The sequence below is a fragment of the Octopus sinensis genome, linkage group LG28 (genome assembly GCF_006345805.1).
Source record: "Octopus sinensis linkage group LG28, ASM634580v1, whole genome shotgun sequence".
In the NCBI taxonomy this organism is placed as follows: domain Eukaryota; kingdom Metazoa; phylum Mollusca; class Cephalopoda; order Octopoda; family Octopodidae; genus Octopus; species Octopus sinensis.
This window is the reverse complement of record NC_043024.1, coordinates 10,063,571-10,086,603: the sequence shown is the minus strand read 5'-3', so window position 1 is coordinate 10,086,603 and position 23,033 is coordinate 10,063,571. Positions and strand designations below refer to the sequence as shown.

At 41.5% G+C, this 23,033-nt stretch overlaps 2 protein-coding genes across 5 annotated transcripts in view; both read left to right on the top strand.

Annotated features, from left to right (window-relative positions):
* LOC115225662 overlaps positions 1–19,416 on the top strand; it is a 45,142-nt gene extending 25,726 nt beyond the window's left edge. For all 4 annotated transcript variants that reach the window (XM_036514762.1, XM_036514763.1, XM_036514761.1 and 1 more), the window contains 7 exons: positions 957–1,091; positions 4,463–4,612; positions 7,053–7,152; positions 9,988–10,098; positions 13,250–13,370; positions 17,532–17,612; positions 19,355–19,416. In XM_036514762.1, the coding sequence (XP_036370655.1) occupies positions 957–1,091; positions 4,463–4,612; positions 7,053–7,152; positions 9,988–10,098; positions 13,250–13,359 (606 nt within the window). In that variant the 3' untranslated portion in view covers positions 13,360–13,370; positions 17,532–17,612; positions 19,355–19,416. The remainder of the gene's footprint in view (positions 1–956; positions 1,092–4,462; positions 4,613–7,052; positions 7,153–9,987; positions 10,099–13,249; positions 13,371–17,531; positions 17,613–19,354) is intronic.
* Positions 15,394–23,033, top strand: part of LOC115225802 (lysosomal acid phosphatase) — a 71,141-nt gene continuing 63,501 nt past the window's right edge. Inside the window, exons 1-5 of the mRNA XM_036514514.1 lie at positions 15,394–15,399; positions 17,532–17,612; positions 19,355–19,516; positions 20,733–20,840; positions 21,599–21,768. Of these exons, the coding sequence (XP_036370407.1) occupies positions 15,394–15,399; positions 17,532–17,612; positions 19,355–19,516; positions 20,733–20,840; positions 21,599–21,768 (527 nt within the window). The remainder of the gene's footprint in view (positions 15,400–17,531; positions 17,613–19,354; positions 19,517–20,732; positions 20,841–21,598; positions 21,769–23,033) is intronic.

Genomic DNA, 23,033 nt, shown 5'->3' with positions numbered 1-23,033 from the left:
GTTTCAGTCATTTGACTGCAGCCATGCTGGAGCACTGCCTTTAGTCAAGCAAATCGATCCCAGGACTTATTCTTTGTATGCCTAGTACTTATTCTATCAGTCTCTTTTGCCGAACCGCTATCAATCAAACGTAAATGTATATAAGGACACAGGAAAAATGTGTCAAAGCCATCAGGAGGCGTCGATGCTTCCTAGGGCTAAACAGCGGTGGTGTAACCCCCTACTGTCACGTTCACGTTAGATTGACAGTATACAACCATTCTATATATATATATTATTTATTATTTATTTTTTTATTTTTTTATATTTTTATTTTTAATTATCATCATCATCATCATCATTTAGCATCTGCTTTCCATGCTAGCATGGGTTGGACGGTTCAACTGGGGTTGAAAGTATCAATGTATCAAAGAAGGCTGCATCAGGCCCAGTCTTATTTGGCAGTGTTTCTATATTTATTTAATTTTTTTTAAGGATGTATATTTATATATATAATATGTATTACTTGTTCATTATTTAAAATGTGTGTGTGTATGTGTGTATATATATATATATATATATATATATTATATACACACTCATGCATATGTATGTATATTTATATATATAATATGTATTACTTGTTCATTATTTAAAATGTGTGTGTGGCACGTAAAAAGCACCATCCGAGCGTGGCCGTTCGCCAGCTTCGTCTGGCACCTGTGTCGGTGGCACATAAAAAGCACCCACTACACTCATGGAGTGGTTGGCGGCATTAGGGAGGGCATCCAGCTGTAGAAACACTGCCAGATCAAACTGGGCCTGGTGCAGCCTTCGGGCTTCCCAGACCCCAGTTGAACGATGATGATGATGATGATGATGATGAATATATAATTACTTGTTCTTTAATTAAAACTGCCTTGTTTCAAAATTGTTTATAATTAATTAACGACTCCTGTTAATATGTTCTTCTGCAGTTTTTGACATCCTTAATTCCATTCCTCCGCCAATATAAAGCTCTGACGAAGTTCGTCTCGAACCCTTTACATCCTCACATTCTAAACCCTGCAGATGGCACGGCGCTAGTCACTGATTCTGCTATTCCTGTCAATGTAAGAAACACTTCTCTCTTTTTTTCTTGTTTGTATTTATTTGTTAAATTTAACCATATTTCTGACCATATTTTGGTTGATATACTCTGCTTTGATTTCAATTAATTTTGATAATAATGAAGAATTTTAACCAATCGATTACCTCCATTGAACTAAAATCATTTGCTGCGTCTAAAACTGAGACAACATCCTGTCACTAACCCTCAACCTAACCCTAAATTTTTATAAAATTATTTTGTTTGTTAATTGTTTAAATCATTTTCCATTGCTTTCGGTTTTTTTTACACGCGTAACAATTAAATTAAATTAACAATTAAGAAAAAAAAAATTTAGGGTTAGGGGGGAGGTTTAGGGTTAGTTACAGGATGTTGTCTCAGTTTTAGACGCAGCAAATGATTTCAGCTCAAAAGAGAGCATAGGATTGGTTAAAATTCGAAAAATTAAACTACGTTAAACAAACAAATTACAATTTTCTCAAGAAAGCCAAGAGAAAAAAAATGTTTTATTTTGACATATTCTACCAGTATACGAATGGCCTTCAAACGGAAAAGATCCAAAAAGGTTTTATTTTGACACATTCTACCAGTATATGAAGTTTTAAAGTGTTTAGTTAACTAGAAATTGTGTTGAAATCTGGCCTTGAAAAGGAAAAGATCCAAAAATGTTTTATTTTGACACATTCTACCAGTATATGAAGTTTTAAAGTGTTTAGTTAACTAGAAATTGTGTTGAAATCTGGCCTTGAAAAGGAAAAGATCCAAAAATGTTTTATTTTGACACATTCTACCAGTATCCGAAGTTTTAAAGTGTTTAGTTAACTAGAAATTGTGTTGAAATCTGGCCTTGAAAAGGAAAGGATCCAAAAATGTTTTATATTGACATATTCTACCAGTATACAAAGTTTAAAAGTGTTTAGTTAACTAGAAATTGTGTTGAAATCTGGCCTTGAAAAGGAAAAGATCCAAAAAGATTTTATTTTGACACATTCTACCAGTATCCGAAGTTTTAAAGTGTTTAGTTAACTAGAAATTGTGTTGAAATCTGGCCTTGAAAAGGAAAGGATCCAAAAATGTTTTATATTGACATATTCTACCAGTATACGAAGTTTAAAAGTGTTTAGTTAACTAGAAATTGTGTTGAAATCTGGCCTTGAAAAGGAAAGGATCCAAAAATGTTTTATTTTGACACATTCTACCAGTATCCGAAGTTTTAAAGTGTTTAGTTAACTAGAAATTGTCTGCCGTTCAAAAGGAAAAGATCCGAATTTTATGCTAAAATATCTTTGTCGTCATTAAGCTGATGTCTGGAACTTAAATTAGCAGGAAATTTTAAAGGAAAGTTTTAATTTAATTTAAAGTAGAAAGTTTGTATAATAGACCCAAGGATGGTCTTAGATATGTTGGCATCAAAAGGGTCAAGAAGAGCATGATGGAGATGGAAAGATCTGGGAGATAAATCCTATGACTAGGAAAGTCCCTTGCTCTTTTTAAATCTTTTACTTGTTTCAGTCATTTGACTGTGGCCATGCTGGAGCACCACCTTTAGTCGAGCAAATCGACCCCAGGACTTATTCTTTGTAAGCCTAGTACTTATTCTATCGGTCTCTTTTGCAGAACCACTGAGTTACGGGGACACAAACACACCAGCATCGGTTGTCAAGCGATGTTGGGGGGACAAACACAGACACTCAAACATGCACATATATATACATATATACGACGGGCTTTCTTCAGTTTCCGTCTACCAAATCCACTCAGAAGGCTTTGGTTGGCCCGAGGCTATAGTAAAAGACACTTGCCCAAGGTGCCACGCAGAGGGAACGAACCCGGAACCATGTGGTTGGTTAGCAAGCCACTCCTACACCTACATATATAAGATCTACTACAATAATACTCTTGTGTTTTTCTCTGTCACAACATGTGGATGAGAAAGGAAGGTGTAATAGATGAATAAGGAAGGAAGGGGTGATTGCAAACTTGGTAGTGGGATGATGGACGTTCTACACTGAAAAAAGAAACCAAACAGCGTTTCAACTCTAAGTATATGTGTGTGTGTGTTCAATGGAAGTGGGGTGGTGAACATTCAATGCTGAAAAGAAAAGTCAAACAGCGTTTCAACTCTAAGTATATGTGTGTGTATGAAAAGGGAGGTATGTGAATGTTTGTGTGTGTGTGTGTGTGTTCAATGGAAGTGGGGTGGTGAACATTCAATGCTGAAAAGAAAAGTCAAACAGCGTTTCAACTCTAAGTATATGTGTGTGTATGAAAAGGGAGGTATGTGAATGTTTGTGTGTGTGTGTGCGTGTGTTCAATGGAAGTGGGGTGGTGAACATTCAATGCTGGAAAGAAAAGTCAAACAGCGTTTCAACTCTAAGTATATGTGTGTGTATAAAAAGGGAGGTATGTGAATGTTTGTGTGTGTGTGTGTGTGTGTTCAATGGAAGTGGGGTGGTGAACATTCAATGCTAGAAAGAAAAGTCAAACAGCGTTTCAACTCTAAGTATATGTGTGTGTATGAAAAGGGAGGTATGTGAATGTTTGTGTGTGTGTGTTCAATGGAAGTGGGGTGGTGAACATTCAACGCTGGAAAGAAAAGTCAAACAGCGTTTCAACTCTAGTATATGTGTGTGTATGAAAAGGAGGTATGTGAATGTTTGTGTGTGGTGTGTTCAATGGAAGTGGGGTGGTGAACATTCAACGCTGGAAAGAAAAGTCAAACAGCGTTTCAACTCTAAGTATATGTGTGTGTATGAAAAGGGAGGTATGTGAATGTTTGTGTGTGTGTGTTCAATGGAAGTGGGGTGGTGAACATTCAACGCTGGAAAGAAAAGTCAAACAGCGTTTCAACTCTAAGTATATGTGTGTGTATGAAAAGGGAGGTATGTGAATGTTTGTGTGTGTGTGTTCAATGGAAGTGGGGTGGTGAACATTCAACGCTGGAAGAAAAGTCAAACAGCGTTTCAACTCTAAGTATATGTGTGTGTATGAAAAGGGAGGTATGTGAATGTTTGTGTGTGTGTGTGTTCAATGGAAGTGGGGTGGTGAACATTCATTCAACGCTGGAAAGAAAAGTCAAACAGCGTTTCAACTCTAAGTATATGTGTGTGTATGAAAAGGGAGGTATGTGAATGTTTGTGTGTGTCTGTTCAATGGAAGTGGGGTGGTGAACATTCAACGCTGGAAAGAAAAGTCAAACAGCGTTTCAACTCTGTGTGGGTATATGCGTGTATGTGTGTGCGTGTACAAGGGAAGTATGTGGATGTTCGTATGTGTGATTATTATGTACCTTATTTTATATATTAAGTACTACAATTAGCTGTCATTTCTGATGGCACGGGGGCCAGCTTGTTAATTAATACTCTCTTTTTGTAGGGCAACTATAATACTTCCCAGAAGAAAGCCATCAGTGCGGCTGCGGAAATGGCATGCTTACCCATCTCAAAACCTAATTACTGCTTGGTTCAGGGACCTCCTGGTACTGGAAAGTCTCATACTATCATTGGAATGATACAGAAAATCAAAGTAAGAATCCTTTACAATTTTTTTTTTTTTAATTTTTTTTTTTTTTTCATTAATTGTTTACCTGTGATGGAGAAGACTTGTCCAACCCATTTCATCCTCATCATCATTTTCATTGTTTAACGTCCGTTCTCCATGCTAGCATGGGTTGGACGGTTCGACCGGGGATCTGGGACGCCAGAAGGCTGCACCAGGCTCCAGTCTGATCTGGCAGTGTTTCTACAGCTGGATGCCCTTCCTAACGCCAACCACTCCGTGAGTGTAGTGGGTGCTTTTTACGTGCCACCTGCACAGGTGCCAGGCGAGGCTGGCAACGGCCATGATCAGATTGGTGCATTTTACATGCCACCGGCACGGAAGCCAGTCAAGGCGGCGCTGGCATCGGCCACGATTCGGATAACGCTTTTTACGTGCCACTGGCACGGAAGCCAGTCTGGGCGGTGCTGGCATCAGCCACGTTCAGATGGTGCTTTTTACGTTCCACCTAGCATGGGTTGGACGGTTCGACCGGGGATCTGGGACGCCAGAAGGCTGCACCAGGCTCCAGTCTGATCTGGCAGAGTTTCTACAGCTGGATGCCCTTCCTAACGCCAACCACTCCGTGAGTGTAGTGGGTGCTTTTTACGTGCCACCTGCACAGGTGCCAGGCAAGGCTGGCAACGGCCACGATCGGATTGATGCATTTTACGTGCCACCGGCACGGAAGCCAGTCAAGGTGGCGCTGGCATCGGCCACGATTCGGATAGTGCTTTTTACGTGCCACCGGCATGGAAGCCAGTCAAGGTGGTGCTGGCATCGGCCACGTTTGGATGGTGCTTTTTACATCCCACTGGCACAGGAATCACAAATGCAGTTTCCATTGATTTTGATGTACTTGACTCAATGGATCTCCTCAAGCACGGGGTCGAAATGGTGTTTCTTCACTTGCCACCTGCACAGGAGTCAGTCCAGCGGTCCTGGCAATGGCCGGGTGCCAGTCATAGGATTGGTTCAATTTCGATTCCGATTTCACTTGCCCCAACAGGTCTTCGCAAGCAGGGTTTAGTGTCCAATGAAGGGAGGTTGGCATGGTTGCCTGTCGTCGGACGAGGTTCAGTTTCGTAAAAAAGCAGATATAGTGATGGTAGTGGAGAATGGGACATCTATATATATGTAGGCTCAGGCTTATCTACATTGCCCCCATCATCTCTTACTCTCTGACTGTTGTGCCTTGATCCCTTGAAATATGTCTGGACAAACGGCAACCACACCTATTCACAATGACACCCCAACATTTATTTATTTTTTTATTTATGTGCCCTTTTCAATCCTAGCCAGGCTTGTGGGCCCAGTTTCTGTGGCATATGTGTCCTAGCCCTGCCTCCCGCCAGCTGGACGGGACGCCAGTCCATCGCAGCATTACTGGAGTTCAAACTCCACCAAGGTCGACTTTGCCTTTCATCCTTTCGGGGTCGATAAATTAAGTACCAGTTACGCACTGGGGTCAATGTGATCAACTAGTCCGCAACCCCCAAATTTCAGGTCTTGTGCCTACAGTAGAAAGGATTATTATTATCATTATTATTATTATTATTATTATTAATATTATTATTATTAATATTATTATTATTATTATTATTATTATCATTATCATTATTATTATTATCATTATTATTATCATTATTATTATTATTATTATTATTATTATTATCATTAATATTATTATTGTTATTATCATTATCATTATTATTATCATCATCATTATTATTATTATTATCATTATTATTATTATTATTATATTATTATCATCATCATTATTATTATTATTATTATCATTATTATTATAGCGGCAAGCTGGCAGAATTGTTAGCATGCTGAGCGAAATGCTTAGTAGTATTTCGTCTGCTGTTATGTTCAGAGTTCAAACTCCGCTGAGGTCAACATTGCCTTTCATCCTTTCGGAGTCGATAAATTAAGTACCAGTTGTGTACTGGGGTTGACCTAATCGACTGGCGCCCTCCCTCAAAATTTCTGGTCTTGTGTTTAGAGTAGAAAAGATTATTATTATTATTATTATCATTATCATTATTTTTATTATTATTATTAATAGGGCCATGAGCTGGCAGAATCGTTAGCACGCTAGGCAAAATGCTTTGTGGTATTTCGTCTGCCGTTACATTGTGAGTTCAAATTCCACCGAGGTTGACTTTGCCTTTCATCCTTTCGGGGTCGATAAATTAAGTACCAGTTACGCACTGGGGTCGATGTAATCGACTTAATCCGTCTGTCTGTCCTAGTTTGTCCCCTCTGTGTTTAGCCCCTTGTGAGTCGTAAAGAAAAGAAAAAAATTATTATTATTATTATTATTATTGTAGGGTGTTGATTTGATTTGAGCTTTACTTGGTTTCTTTATCTTTGCCCTTTTTCCTTCATTGACCCCTTTTCTTATGTTTTTTTTTTTCAGGAACAGAAGCCCCAGAGTAAGATCCTGCTGTGTGCCCCTTCAAATGGGGCTGTGGATGAGTTAATGCGACGCTTGATTGAAAACAGACAAAAGGCTCAAGGTAAACCCCTAATGTTTTTTTTTGCTGTTGTTTTCCCCCAGGTCAAGCTTGTTCCAGTAGTTCTGAGATTAAAGACATTCCAGTTGTGACCTCCCCATCTTTTTTATTCAAACACAGTCCAGGCAGGACTACATCACCCAATTGTTCATCCCCGTTCTTTTAAGAAGGTACACTTTACTCTTTTACTTGTTTCAGTCATTTGACTGCGGCCATGCTGGAGCACCGCCTTTTTTAGTCGAGCAAATCGACCCCGGGACTTATTCTTTGTAAGCCCAGTACTTATTCTATTGGTCTCTTTTGCCGAACCGCTTAGTGACGGGGACGTAAACACACCAGCATCGGTTGTCAAGCAATGCTAGGGGGACAAACACAGACACACACACACATACACACATACACACATATATATATATACATATATATGATGAGCTTCTTTCAGTTTCCGTCTACCAAATCCACTCACAAGGCCTTGGTCGGTCCAAGGCTATAGTAGAAGACACTTGCCCAAGATGCCACGCAGTGGGACTGAACCCGGAACCATGTGGTTGGTAAGCAAGCTACTTACCACACAGCCACTCCTGCGCCTAATCTAAAGATACCTTCTCGAACCATGTCGAACCATCCCATAAGGGCCGGTTTCCCGAGGCTATAGCAGAAGGCACTTGCCCAAGATGCCACGCAGTGGGACTGAACCCGGAACCATGTGGTTGGTAAGCAAGCTACTTACCACACAGCCACTCCTGCGCCTAATCTAAAGATACCTTCTCGAACCATGTCGAACCATCCCATAAGGGCCGGTTTCCCGAGGCTATAGCAGAAGGCACTTGCCCAAGATGCCACGCAGTGGGACTGAACCCGGAACCATGTGGTTGGTAAGCAAGCTACTTACCACACAGCCACTCCTGCCGCCTAATCTAAAGATACCTTCTCGAACCATGTCGAACCATCCCATAAGGGCCGGTTTCCGAGGCTATAGCAGAAGGCACTTGCCCAAGATGCCACGCAGTGGGACTGAACCCGGAACCATGTGGTTGGTAAGCAAGCTACTTACCACACAGCCACTCCTGCGCCTAGGTAGATTATAGTCTATGGAAAATGTGGCTACTATTTTTAATGCGTGTGTGTGTGTTGTTTGTCTCCCACCTCTGCTTGACAACTGGTGTTGGTGTGTTTACATCCCTATAACTTGGCAGTTTGGCAAAAGACACTGATAGAATAAGTCCCAGGCTTATTGTGCTGGGGTTAATTCATTCAACTAAAACCTCCCAAAGGTGGTGCCCCAGCATTGCTGCACTCTAATGAATGAAACAAAAATATAACAGAGATATGCACGCACACATGCATTTACTCAATGTATAAACTGTGCTCAGGTATAAGCTGTACCCCTAATTTAATGTTGAATCTTGGTACAAAACTTCGTGCTTTGTATTGAAACTTGCTCCATAGGCGCAGGAGTGGCTGTGTGGTAAGTAGCTTGTCTACCAACCACATGGTTCCGGGTTCAGTCCCACTGCGTGGCATCTTGGGCAAGTGTCTTCTACTATAGCCCCGGGCCGACCAAAGCCTTGTGAGTGGATTTGGTAGACGGAAACTGAAAGAGGCCTGTCGTATATGTAGGAGTGGCTGTGTGGTAAGTAGCTTGTCTACCAACCACATGGTTCCGGGTTCAGTCCCACTGCGTGGCATCTTGGGCAAGTGTCTTCTGCTATAGCCCCGGGCCGACCAAAGCCTTGTGAGTGGATTTGGTAGACGGAAACTGAAAGAGGCCTGTCGTATATGTAGGAGCGGCTGTGTGGTAAGTAGCTTGCTAACCAACCACATGGTTCCGGGTTCAGTCCCACTGCGTGGCATCTTGGGCAAGTGTCTTCTACTATAGCCCCGGGCTGACCAAAGCCTTGTGAGCGGATTTGGTAGACGGAAACTGAAAGAAGCCTGTCGTATATATAGGAGTGGCTGTGTGGTAAGTAGCTTGCTTACCAACCAAATGGTTCCGGGTTCAGTCCCACTGCGTGGCATCTTGGGCTAGTGTCTTCTGCTATAGCCCCGGGCTGACCAAAGCCTTGTGAGTGGATTTGGTAGACGGAAACTGAAAGAAGCCTGTCGTATATATGTATATATATATATGTGTATGTATGTGTGTCTGTGTTTGTCCCCCTAGCATTGCTTGACAACCGATGCTGGTGTGTTTACGTCCCCGTCACTTAGCGGTTCGGCAAAAAGAGACCGATAGAATAAGTACTGGGCTTACAAAGAATAAGTCCTGGGGTCGATTTGCTCGACTAAAGGCTGTGCTCCAGCATGGCCGCAGTCAATTGACTGAAACAAGTAAAAGAGTAAAAAAGAGTATGTAGAAGTCAGTTAGTTAGTTAATTTGGCTCAAAAGCAAAAAGTAAGGCCATGTAGGGGCACATGGAGTTATATACAGGTAAGGGTGTTCATGCAAAGAGTTCAGGCCATTTGTGGCCAAGGGAGACTTTGAACAAAGCGGTCGTCGACATCTTCACCATCTCGTCCGGCAGCTTATTCCATGGACCCGCAACCCGGACGGAGAAAGCCCCTCTCCTTCGATTGAGATGAAATCGTCGCAGATAGAGCTTTTCGGAGTGACCCCGCAGTACCAGAATTTAAAAGTTTTTTTTTCAGTTTGAATCAAATGTTCACGGATAAATGTGTGTGTGAGTGTGCATATGCTTTTGTATGTGTGTGTGTGTGTGTGTGTGTGCATATGCTTTTGTGTGTGTGTGTGCATATGCTTTTGTATATCTGTGTGTGTGTATGTGTATGCATACATATTACTGTATATGCTTTTGTATATCTATGTGTATATATTTTCAGCGAAGTCCAAAGTGCCCTTAAAATTCGTCCGTATCGGAAACCCTAAATATATTCACAACGATGTTATCGAATACAGTATGAAGAAACTTATCCTGCGGAACTTCAAACCAAGTAAGTGTGTCCCCCCCTCTGTCTCTGACCATTCATTTGTTATTTTGTAACGTGGAGGCGCAATGGCCCAGTGGTTAGGGCAGCGGACTTGCAGTCATAGGATCGCAGTTTCGATTCCCAGACCAGGCGTTGTGAGTGTTTATTGAGCGAAACCACCTAAAAGCTCCACGAGGCTCCGGCAGGGGATGGTGGTGATCCCTGCTGTACTCTTTCACCGCAACTTTCTCTCACTCTTAGTTCCTGTTTCTGTTGTACCTGTATTTCAAGTGCCGGCCTTGTCACTCTCTGTGTCACACTGAATATCCCCGAGAACTACGGTAAGGGTACATGTGTCTGTGGAGTGCTCAGCCACTTACACGTTAATTTCACGAGCAGGCTGTTCCGTTGATTCGGATCAACCGGAACCCTCGTCGTCGTAACCGACGGAGTGCTTCCCATCCATTTTGTAATGAAACAGTTATTTGAATATCTAAAGAAGATTATATTTTAGATTTAAAAAAAACTGTATCTTAAATTTTGAAAAATAAAAGAAGTATTAAAAAACCACATTATTTATGAGATGAGATATATGTATATAAATATATATATATATATAAATATATATATATATATAGGCACAGGAGTGGCTGTGTGGTAAGTAGCTTGTTCACCAACCACATGGTTCCGGGTTCAGTCCCACTGCGTGGCACCTTGGGCAAGTGTTCGGAAAAAGAGACCGATAGAATAAGTACTGGGCTTACAAAAGAATAAGTCCCTGGGTCGAGCTGCTCGATTAAATGCGGTGCTCCAGCATGGCCGCAGTCAAATGACTGAAACAATTAAAAGAGTATATAAATATAATATAAATATATATATAAATAAATATATATATATATATATATATTATATATATATATATATATATATAAATATATAGTGGAACAACTATAGTGTTATTGGACGCTCAGGAAGGAAAGAAAGAAGGAGGATCTAACGTTTCGAGTGGAGCTCTTCGTCAGAATCATAGGAAAAGGAAAGATCAAAAGAAGGGAAGATAGAGAAAAAAAATATCACCAATGGTACACACGCAGACACATATTGAATATATATATATATATATATATATATATATTATATATATATATATATAATATATATATATATAATATAATTCGAGACAAAACCACTATTTTGCAAAACAAACAAGGAAAGACTTAATCAATACATAAAAATTTTTAATATAAAGAAATAAACCGCTACTACAATCGTTTCATGTCTTCAATGACATTCGTCAGGTGGATTTTCGATCTAAAATATCAATATATATTAAAATATAAGTTTAAAATAATAAAATTATCAATGAAAAATGTAAATATATATAACCTATATATAACCTATATATAATCTAAAATAAACCCTATAAACAATTGAATATAAAGAATCCTATTATTAAAGTTTTCTTATTTAAAGATGTACAAAAAACAAAACAACAAAAACAAAAAAAACAAAAACAAAAATTTTTATGTATTGATTAAGTCTTTCCTTGTTTGTTTTGCAAAATAGTGGTTTTGTCTCGAATTATATTATATATTATATAATATTTTACTATAAAATTGGATTTAATCCTAAATCTGATTTTTCCCTGTAAATTTGGATTTATTCCCTAATATTTATTATTATTATATATATATATATAACGGGAAGCTTTATGAAAATAGACAAAAGACGAAGGCAGGTTTACGAAAATAAACAAAAGACGAAGGCAGGTTTACGAAAATAAACAAAAGACGAAGGCAGGTTTACGAAAATAAACAAAAGACGAAGGCAGGTGGAATACAAACAAACAGCTGTATTAGTATGGCGCTCAGGAAATATAAATAAAACAAGTCTTTAACGTTTTGTCTTCACTAGCAGTATCGCCCGGCGTTGCTCGGGTTTGTAAGGGAAATAACTATATAAGCAATTTTAGAAAGTTATAGCCAAAAAATAGCAAAAAAAATGCATTAAAAATGGAAATAAAATTATGGTAATTTTTTTTTAAAATCGTTGACTCATCGTAGACATTTTTAGAGAGTTACTTCCCTTATATAATAGCGAAAAAATGCATTAAAAAGGAAAAAAACGATGGTAAATTTTCTTTTAAATCGTCATCATCATCATTGTTTGACCGTGGTCGAGACAATGGAATTTACCATGCTACGCCAGACTTCACAGTCCATCATGGCATTACGGAGGTCCTGTTGCTGGATGCCTGTATCCCTGGAGATTACATCAGGGTAGGAGAGTGTGCGCCCTCTGGTATTGCGAGTAGATGGCTTCCAGAGGAGAAGAGTAGAAATTACTTCTTTTTCAGCTCTACAACAATGTCCAGCAAACTGGACCCTCCTACCTTTCACAAGAGATGACACAGGTGGTAGTTTCCCATATATTTGCATTTTGGTTGGATGGTGCTAATACCCAGAAGGGCTCGACATGAATCACGACTATATGATACCTGGTTTTGGTTAAACTGCACCGCAAAATGTGGGAGTAGTTAGGAATCTAAATCGTAGGAGACAGACACACAACCTTACTTTTATATATAAAGACTAGCAGTATCGCCCGGCGTTGCTCGGGTTTGTAAGGGAAATAACTATATAAGCATTTTTAGAGAGTTACTTCCCTTATAGATGCCAATTCGGGCTTTCTTAGCCATTTCTGTTTTGGTGTCTTCAAGCCATGAAGTCGTTGTTCTAAAAGAACGCTGGTCTCCTTGACAATGCTTTACGGCGTTGATTTCCTTACACTCCCTTCCCCACAGCTTCACGAGGGAGGGAAGAAGGGGAGAAGCAAACAGGTGCAGGTGTGACCATGGACGCCAACTCCGCCGCCATCGACACACGAAAAATTTTGCATTAAAATGGAATAAAAAAATGATGTTAAATTATTTTTAAAATCGTAGACTCATCGTAGACGCGCGCTAATACCCAGAAGGGCCCGATATGAATCACGACTATAAGATACCCGAATTTGGTTAAACTGCACCGCAAAATGTGGGAGTAGTTAGGAATCTAAATCGGAGGAGACAGACTCTCACACAACTTTAGTTTTATATATAAAGATTTCAGGTTGGTCGTTCTAAAGCATTTTTTTTCTTCTTTTCTTCTGTGTATGTTTTTCTGTGTGTGTTTAGATGGAGTGAAACAGTCCTGCATGTTGGCAGAGAAAAAACAGTATTGTAACGAACTAAAATGGAACGAAGAGGAAATCTGTAAAATGAACAAACAACCAAGAGTTCATTAAGGGATGAGAAAGTAAGTACTTGAAGACACACATGCATATAAACAGACACACAGGCCGACTGATATGCACACACAAATATATATATATACACACAGGCCGACTGATATGCTCACACAAATATATATATACACACATATACACACAGGCCGACTGATATGCACACACAAATATATATATACACATATATACACACAGGCCAACTGATATGCACACACAAATATATATATACACACAGGCCGACTGATATGCACACACAAATATATATATACACACAGCCGACTGATATGCACACACAAATATATATATACACACATGCGACTGATATGCACACACAAATATATATATACACACAGCCGACTGATATGCACACACAAAATATATATATACCACAGGCCGACTGATATGCACACACAAATATATATATAACACAGGCCGACTGATATGCACACACAAATATATATATACACACAGGCCGACTGATATGCACACACAAATATATAATATACACACAGGCCGACTGATATGCAACACAAATATATATATACACATATATACACACAGGCCGACTGATATGCACACAAAAATATATATACACACATGCCGACTGATATGCACACACAATATATATATACACACAGGCCGACTGATATGCTCACACAAATATATATATACACATATATACACACAGGCCGACTGATATGCACACACAAATATATATCTACACACAGGCCGACTGATATGCACACACAAATATATATATACACACATGCCGACTGATATGCACACACAAATATATATATACACATATATACACACAGGCCGACTGATATGCACACACAAATATATATATACACATATATACACACAGGCCGACTGATATGCACACACAAATATATATATACACACATGCCGACTGATATGCACACACAAATATATATATACACACAGGCCAACTGATATGCACACACAAATATATATATACACACAGGCCGACTGATATGCACACACAAATATATATATACACACAGGCCGACTGATATGCACACACAAATATATATATACACACATGCCGACTGATATGCACACACAAATATATATATACACACAGGCCGACTGATATGCACACACAAATATATATACACACAGGCCGACTGATATGCACACAACAAATATATATATACACACAGGCCGACTGATATGCACACACAAAATATATATATACACACAGGCCGACTGATATGCACACACAAATATATATATACACACAGGCCGACTGATATGCACACACAAATATATATATACACACAGGCCGACTGATATGCACACAAAAATATATATATACACACAGGCCGACTGATATGCACACACAAATATATATATACACACAGGCCGACTGATATGCACACAAAAATATATATACACACAGGCCGACTGATATGCACACACAAATATATATATACACACAGGCCGACTGATATGCACACACAAATATATATATACACACAGGCCGACTGATATGCACACACAAATATATATATACACACAGGCCGACTGATATGCACACACAAATATATATATACACACAGGCCGACTGATATGCACACACAAATATATATACACACACAGGCCGACTGATATGCACACAAAAATATATATATACACACAGGCCGACTGATATGCACACACAAATATATATATACACACAGGCCGACTGATATGCACACACAAATATATGTATATACACATATACACACAGGCCGACTGATATGCACACACAAATATATATACACATATATACACACAGGCCGACTGATATGCACACACAAATATATATATACACACATATATACACACAGGCCGACTGATATGCACACACAAATATATATATATATATATATATATATATATATATATACACACACACACGAGCGTGATCATTGACAGAGCAGCTAACCGGCTTCCGTGCCAGTGGGACTTAAAGGGCACCATTCGAGCGTGATCGTTACCAGTGTCACCTTACTGGCACTTGTGCCCATGTTAGTAGGATACCAAGAGCACCATCCCCGTTTGATCGTTGCCAGAGCAGCCAACCGGCTTCCATGCCAGTGGCACTTAAAGGGCACCATTCGAGCGTGATCGTTACCAACGTCGCCTTACTGGCACCTGTGCCGGTGACACATGTAAAAAGATTCAAGCGAGGTCATTGCCAGTACTGCCTGATTGGCCCCTGTGCCGGTGGCACGTAAAAAGCACCCACTACACTCTTGGAGTGGTTGGCATTAGGAAAAGCATCCAGCTGTAGAAACTCTGCCAAATCAAGATTGGAGCCTGGTGCAATCCTCTGGTTCGCCAGCCCTCAGTCAAAATAGTCCAACCCATGCTAGCATGGAAAGCGGACGTTAAACGATGATGATGATGATGATGACACAAATACACATGAGGGATGTGTCGTCTGGGTAGGCAAGGTAGGCAGTGCCTACTCTGAATAAAATAAATCGATAGCAACATTTACCTTTTATGGCAAAATATGCACCAGATTCAATAAAATTTTGAAGGTTACTCTGATTACTAAACATAAAATGCAAAATATTTTATGCTTTTTGTAGATTAGGTAGGCATAATTTGCCCCTGCTTTTCAATTTCAGTATTAGGCGCAGGAGTGGCTGTGTGGTAAGTAGCTTGCTAACCAACCACATGGTTCCGGGTTCAGTCCCACTGCGTGACATCTTGGGCAAGTGTCTTCTGCTATAGCCCCAGGCTGACCAATGCCTTATGAGTGGATTTGGTAGACGGAAACTGAAAGAAGCCTGTCGTATATATGTATATGTATATATATAAGTGTGTGTATATGTTTGTGTGTCTTTGTTTGTCCCCCTAGCATTGCTTGACAACCGATGCTGGTGTGTTTACGTCCCCGTCACTTAGCGGTTCGGCAAAAGAGACCGATAGAATAAGTACTGGGCTTACAAAGAATAAGTCCCGGGGTTAATTTGCTCGACTAAAGGCGGTGCTCCAGCATGGCCGCAGTCAAATGACTGAAACAAGTAAAAGAGTAAAGAGTATAGTAATGCTGTAGCACACATGCTGTGTGCATTCCTGCAACAACGTTTTCTATACGTGCTGTAAAGGCAGAAGTAAAACTGCCTCCAACTCAGTCGCGTGCCTGTGTTTCACTTATTTTTTCGCATCTTTCACTACATAGACGTCACCTACTGCCTGCCCTGAGTGATTACTGACGGCACGTGCCTGATATACGCAAGGACATGCTGAAAATTTCCTAGCTTTGGGTAAAAGAAAATACAGAAGGATCAGTTAATTATGATTTTGCTCAACATATTCCTCTCTCAAATTCACACACCCACCATCGCTTGACAACCGATGTTGGTGTGTTTATGTCCTCATCACTTAGCAGTTCGGCAAAAAGAGACCGATGGAATAAGTGCTGGGCTTACAAAGAATAAGTCCTGACTAAAGGCGGTGCTCCAGCATGGTCACAGTCAAATGACTGAAACGAGTAAAGAGTATATATATATAAATATGAAAAATCGAGCACAAACCTCTCTCTCTCTCTCTATCTGTTTCTGTCTCTTTCTCTCTCTGTGTCTGTCTGTCTCTCTCTCTATCTGTCTCTCTTTATCTATCTCTCTATCTGTCTTTCTGTCTGTCTGTCTCTCTCTCTCTTTCTCTCTCTTTCTCTCTCTGTGTCTGTCTGTCTCTCTTTCTCTCTCTGTGTCTGTCTCTCTCTCTATCTGTCTGTCTCTCTCTTTCTCTCTCTCTCTCTCTGTCACTCTCTCTATCTGTCTCTCTCTCTTTGTCTCTCTCTCTCTTTCTGTCTCTGTGTCTGTCTGTTTCTCTCTCTCCCTCCCTTTGTCTCTCTCTATCTGTCTTTCTATCTGTCTCTCTCTCTATCTGTCTCTCTATCTGTTTGTCTCTCTCTCTCTTTCCCTTTGCCTCTCTCTCTCTATCTGTCTGTCTCTTTTTCTCTTTCTCTCTCTGTGTCTGTCTGTCTCTCTCTATCTGTCTTTCTGTCTGTCTCTCTCTCCCTTTGTCTCTCTCTCTCTCTATCTGTTTGTCTCTCTCTCTTTCCCTTTGTCCCCCCCCCTTGCTTTCATTCTCCATACTTCTATCAACGATGTCAAACCTGGTTTTGTCTTTCTGTTGTTTCTTTTCAGATTCGTAAATTAAAAAAAGACTCAAGATACATCAAGGACAAGGTGGACTTACTCAAGAAACAACTAGAGAACAACCAAGCCGTAAGTATGGCACATTTTTACCCACGGACACACTGACACACACACACACATACTCCAAGTCCTTTTTTAAACTGCAGTATATGTGTCTCCCCCACCAACTTTGTGTATGTTCTTCTTCTTCTTCTTGTTTGCCTTCTTCCCCTCCACTTTCTCCTCTTATTCTCCTTTTCCTTCTCTTCATCTCCTCTCCCCTTCCTGCTCTTCTTCTTCTTCTCCTTTTTCCTCTTCTTCTTCCTCCTCCACTTCTTCCTCCTCTACTTCCTCCTCCTCTGCTTCCTCCCCTGCCACAATTCTCTGTTCCTTTGTTTTCAAACTCTGATGATGGCCCTTCTGTTGCTGACAGCCAAGGCCCACCTTGCTGCCTAAGGGATGCCCTACTGTCTGATGAACTGGAAAGTTCCTGGCTTTGGGTAAAATAAAGCACAATAGGATCAGTTACTTATGGTTTTATTCAACATATTACCCTCTCAGATTCACACACTTATTGTAGTGGCCCTTCAGTTTTTCTAAGCCCTGTAAAAGAACTCGGAAAGTTGGGCTTCCAACCTGCTCTTTTACAATACCCTTAACTTTTCAGCCTCACCCCCTCATACATCACTGGTTCCCAAACTGTTCAGGCTGTCACCCTTTTGGCACCTGGGCCACATTCCTAATATGGCCACTCACCTACTCACCACAGACATAGGCCTTTTTCTGCAGCAAATTAAAAACAACTGTATTTCACAAATCTGGCCTCCGTGCCAGTGGCACGTAAAAAGCACCATCCGATCATGGCCGTTTGCCAGCCTTGCCTGGCCCCCGTGCCGGTGCCACGTAAAAAGCACCATCCGATCGTGGCCGTTTGCCAGCCTTGCCTGGCCCCCGTGCCAGTGGCACGTAAAAAGCACCATCCGATCGTGGCCGTTTGCCAGCCTCATCTGGCCTCCGTGCCACTGGCACGTAAAAAGCACCATCCGATCGTGGCCGTTTACCAGCCTCGTCTGGCCTCCGTGCCAGTGGCACGTAAAAAGCACCATCCGATCGTGGCCGTTTGCCAGCCTCGCCTGGCCCCCGTGCCGGTGCCACATAAAAAGCACCATCCGATCGTGGCCGTTTGCCAGCCTCATCTGGCCTCCGTGCCACTGGCACGTAAAAAGCACCATCCGATCGTGGCCGTTTACCAGCCTCGTCTGGCCTCCGTGCCGGTGCCACGTAAAAAGTACCATCCGATCGTGGCCGTTTGCCAGCCTCGTCTGGCCCCCGTGCTGGTGCCACATAGAAAGCACCATCCGTTCGTGGCCGTTGCCAGCCTCGCCTGGCCCCCGTGCCGGTGCCACGTAAAAAGCACCATCCGATCGTGGACGTTTGCCAGCCTCGTCTGGCACGTAAAAAGCACCCACTACACTCACAGAGTGGTTGGCGTTAGGAAGGGCATCCAGCCGTAGAAACACTGCTAGATCAGACTGGGCCTGGTGCAGCCTACTGGCTTCCCAGACCCCAGTTGAACCGTCCAACCCATGCTAGCATGGAAAGCGGATGCTAAACGATGATGATGATGATGATGATGATGATGAAAACTTAACCCAATTAACCCATTATTTGGGGTTTTTTTTACATCCTTTGACCCCTTTTGGCCACCCCGTTATCACCCCACTTCAATACAACTCTCTTCTGGGGGACAGTACTGCCCACTTCGGCAACCACAGTTCTACGCTTTACATCTCACATATACAACCACTGAATGTATTTTCCTTTAATTACAGGCAATGAACAGTATTGAACCCACACCTGCTGAGGAGGCAGCGATGGAAAAATCTTTATTAAGCAAAGCTGATGTGATTTGTGGCACACTGAGCACTTGCGGCAGTGGCCGTATTCTTAGCAAACTTGCTGATGAACAATTCAGTTGTATTATAATTGATGAAGTAAGTCAAAGTGTTTTTTTATTGATCTCAGTTGGCATTAGCACCATTTTGTGATTGATTTCATCAGGCGTTGGAGTGGCTGTGTGGTAAGTAGCTTGCTGACCAACCACATGGTTCCGGGTTCAGTCCCACTGCGTGGCATCTTGGGCAAGTGTCTTCTGCTATAGCCTCGGGCCAACCAAAGCCTTGTGAGTGGATTTGGTAGACGGAAACTGAAAGAAGCCAGTCGTATATATGTATGTATATATATATATAGGCGCAGGAGTGGCTGTGTGGTAAGTAGCTTGTTTACCAACCACATGGTTCTGGGTTCAGTCCCACTGCGTGGCATCTTGGGCAAGTGTCTTCTGCTATAGCTTCGGGCCGACCAATGCCTTGTGAGTGGATTTGTGGATTTGGTAGACGGAAACTGAAAGAAGCCCGTCGTGGGTGGTAAAGAAATAGGTATTTCGTCTGCCGTTACGTTCTGAGTTCAAATTCCGCCGAGCTCGACTTTGCCTTTCATCCTTTCAGGGTTGATTAAATAAGTACCAGTTACGCACTGGGGTTGATGTAATCAACTTAATCCCTTTGTCTGTCCTTGTTTGTCCCCTCTATGTTTAGCCCCTTGTGGGCAGTAAAGAAATAGCTATTTTGTCTGCCATTACGTTCTGAGTTCAAATTCCGCCGAGGTCGACTTTGCCTTTCATCCTTTTGGGGTCGATAAATTAAGTACCAGTTATGCACTGGGGTCGATGTAATCGACTCAATACCTATGTCTGTCCTTGTTTGTCCCCTCTGTGTTTAGCCCCTTGTGGGCAATAAAGAAATAGCTATTTTGTCTGCCATTACGTTCTGAGTTCAAATTCCGCCGAGGTCGACTTTGCCTTTCATCCTTTTGGGGTCGATAAATTAAGTACCAGTTACGCACTGGGGTCGATGTAATCGACTCAATACCTATGTCTGTCCTTGTTTGTCCCCTCTGTGTTTAGCCCCTTGTGGGCAGTAAAGAAATAGAATATATCTGCCACAGAAACCGGGAAATCAGCCGTATTATTCTATGACTTGGGAAGGACCTTTTTTTTTTTACGAGTACAAAATTAGCTTTGGGAGCCCCAACTTTGCATATAGGACCCAAGGTGATTTTTGGGGGGGAATTTTTTTATGGGGTAAAGTGTGTCTTATACGCCGTCAAATACGGAAGGTCTCTAACAAATTTGTTTTCTTGTTGTTGCAGGCATCGCAATGTTGTGAATTGGACAGCCTGATTCCCCTTCAGTACAACTGTTGCAAGCTGATCCTTATTGGGGACACAGAACAACTGTCCCCTACCATTATATCTCAGGTGAGTGACATACCATCATGCTCCTTGCATGATGGCCTTCTATACAAGTCTGAAGTCTTTTTCAAGTTTTGGTCACTGGATTGCGACCGTGCTGGAGCACTCTTTTGAATGGTTTAGTTATAAGACTGGTGCTGTAGAAACTGTTAGATCAAACTGGGACCTGATGCAGCTCCCTTGCTTGCCAGCTCTGGTCATACCGTCCAACCCATGCCAGCATGGGAATCATGTTAGACAATGATAATGATGATGATGATGATACATAACATACTAAGATATAATCCATGTATAGAGAAATAATATCTGGGATGGTCATGGCTAGAATGTCTTGATCATAGATGTAGTGGATCACAGCTGACCTGGGGCTGGAACTACAGCAAAGCAACGTTGTCCCCCCCTTCCTTGTGGAGGCACATGGCCTAGTGGTTAGAGCAGCAGACTCGCGGTTGAGGGATCGCGGGTTCAAATCTCAGACCGGGCGATGTGTGTGTTTATGAGCGAAACACCTAATCCCCACGCGGCTCTGGCAGAAGGTAATGGCGAACTTCTGCTGACTCTTTCGCCACAACTTTCTCTCACTCTTTCCTCCTGCATCTTGCAGCTCACCTGCGACGGACCGGTGTCCCATTCAGGTGGGGAACCTATATGCCAAGAAACCGGGAAAACGGCCCTTATGAGCTAGGTATGGCTCGAGAAGGTACAAAAAAAAAAATATGTTGCCCCCTCCCCCACATTGTAATTCCTGTGTTCTTTATTTGTAGCTTGCGTTGGAGTATAACTATGGTCAGTCGCTGTTTGAGCGTCTCTGTAAACACTACAAGTACAAAGATAAAAATTCTGTGATTATGTTAAACGTCCAGTATCGGATGCATCCGGATATCTGCAAGTTTCCGAATCGTTACATCTACAACAACCAATTAATATCCGACAGGTGAGTTACTCTCCTTCGTTCAATCATTTGCATCTGTCACCGTTACTCACCTCAATCACACATCGGCTGATTACATCTGTCACACTTACTGCCCTACTCAACACCTCGACACAATTGTTTACATCAGTCTCAGTGACTCCCCTAAATCACATCAGTCATTTACATCAGTCTCAGTGACTCCCCTCAATCACATCAGTCATTTACATCAGTCTCAGTGACTCCCCTCAATCACGTCAGTCATTCACATCAGTCTCAGTGACTCCCCTCAATCACGTCAGTCATTTACATCAGTCTCAGTGACTCCCCTCAATCACGTCAGTCATTTACATCAGTCTCAGTGACTCCCCTCAATCACGTCAGTCATTTACATCAGTCTCAGTGACTCCCCTCAATTACATCAGTCTCAGTGACTCCCCTCAATCACATCAGTCATTTACATCAGTCTCAGTGACTCCCCTCAATCACGTCAATCATTTACATCAGTCTCTCTCTTACTCAACCCATTCAATCATCAGTCATTATCCTCCATCACAGTTACTTCCGTTACTTAACACATCAGTCATTTTATGTTGCAGTTACACCTTCCATTCATTTCAATCATTTGCGTCTGTCACCGTTACTCGCCTCAATCACACATCGGCTGATTACATCTGTCACACTTACTGCCCTACTCAACACCTCGACATGACTGTTTACATCAGTCTCAGTGACTCCCCTCAATCACGTCAATCATTTACATCAGTCTCTCTCTTACTCACCCCATTCAATCATCAGTCATTATCCTCCATCACAGTTACTTCCCTTACTTAACACATCAATCATCTTATGTCGCAGTTACACCTTCCATTCACTTCAATCATTTGCTTCTGTCACAGTTACTCCCCCTTATAGACATCAATCATTTATCAATCACATTTGTTTCCTCTACTCGTACATCAATCATTAACATCTGTCACTTGTTATTCAATATGCCAATTAAGCAAGTATACTTACTAATCAACAGACAAGTCATTTTGTGAAAACAATGATGGTACCTGTGTGATAATTAAGTTTGCTTAGCAACCTGACGTAGGATAACACAGGCTCTGTTTCTAGGGACTGTCTGTCTGGGATGGTCATGGCTAGAATGTCTTGATCATAAGTGTAGTGGATCACAGCTGACCTGGGGCTGGAACTACAGCAAAGCAACGTTGCCCCCCCCCCTTCCTTGTGGAGGCACAGTGGTTAGAGCAGCGGACTCGCGGTCGAGGGATCGCGGGTTCAAA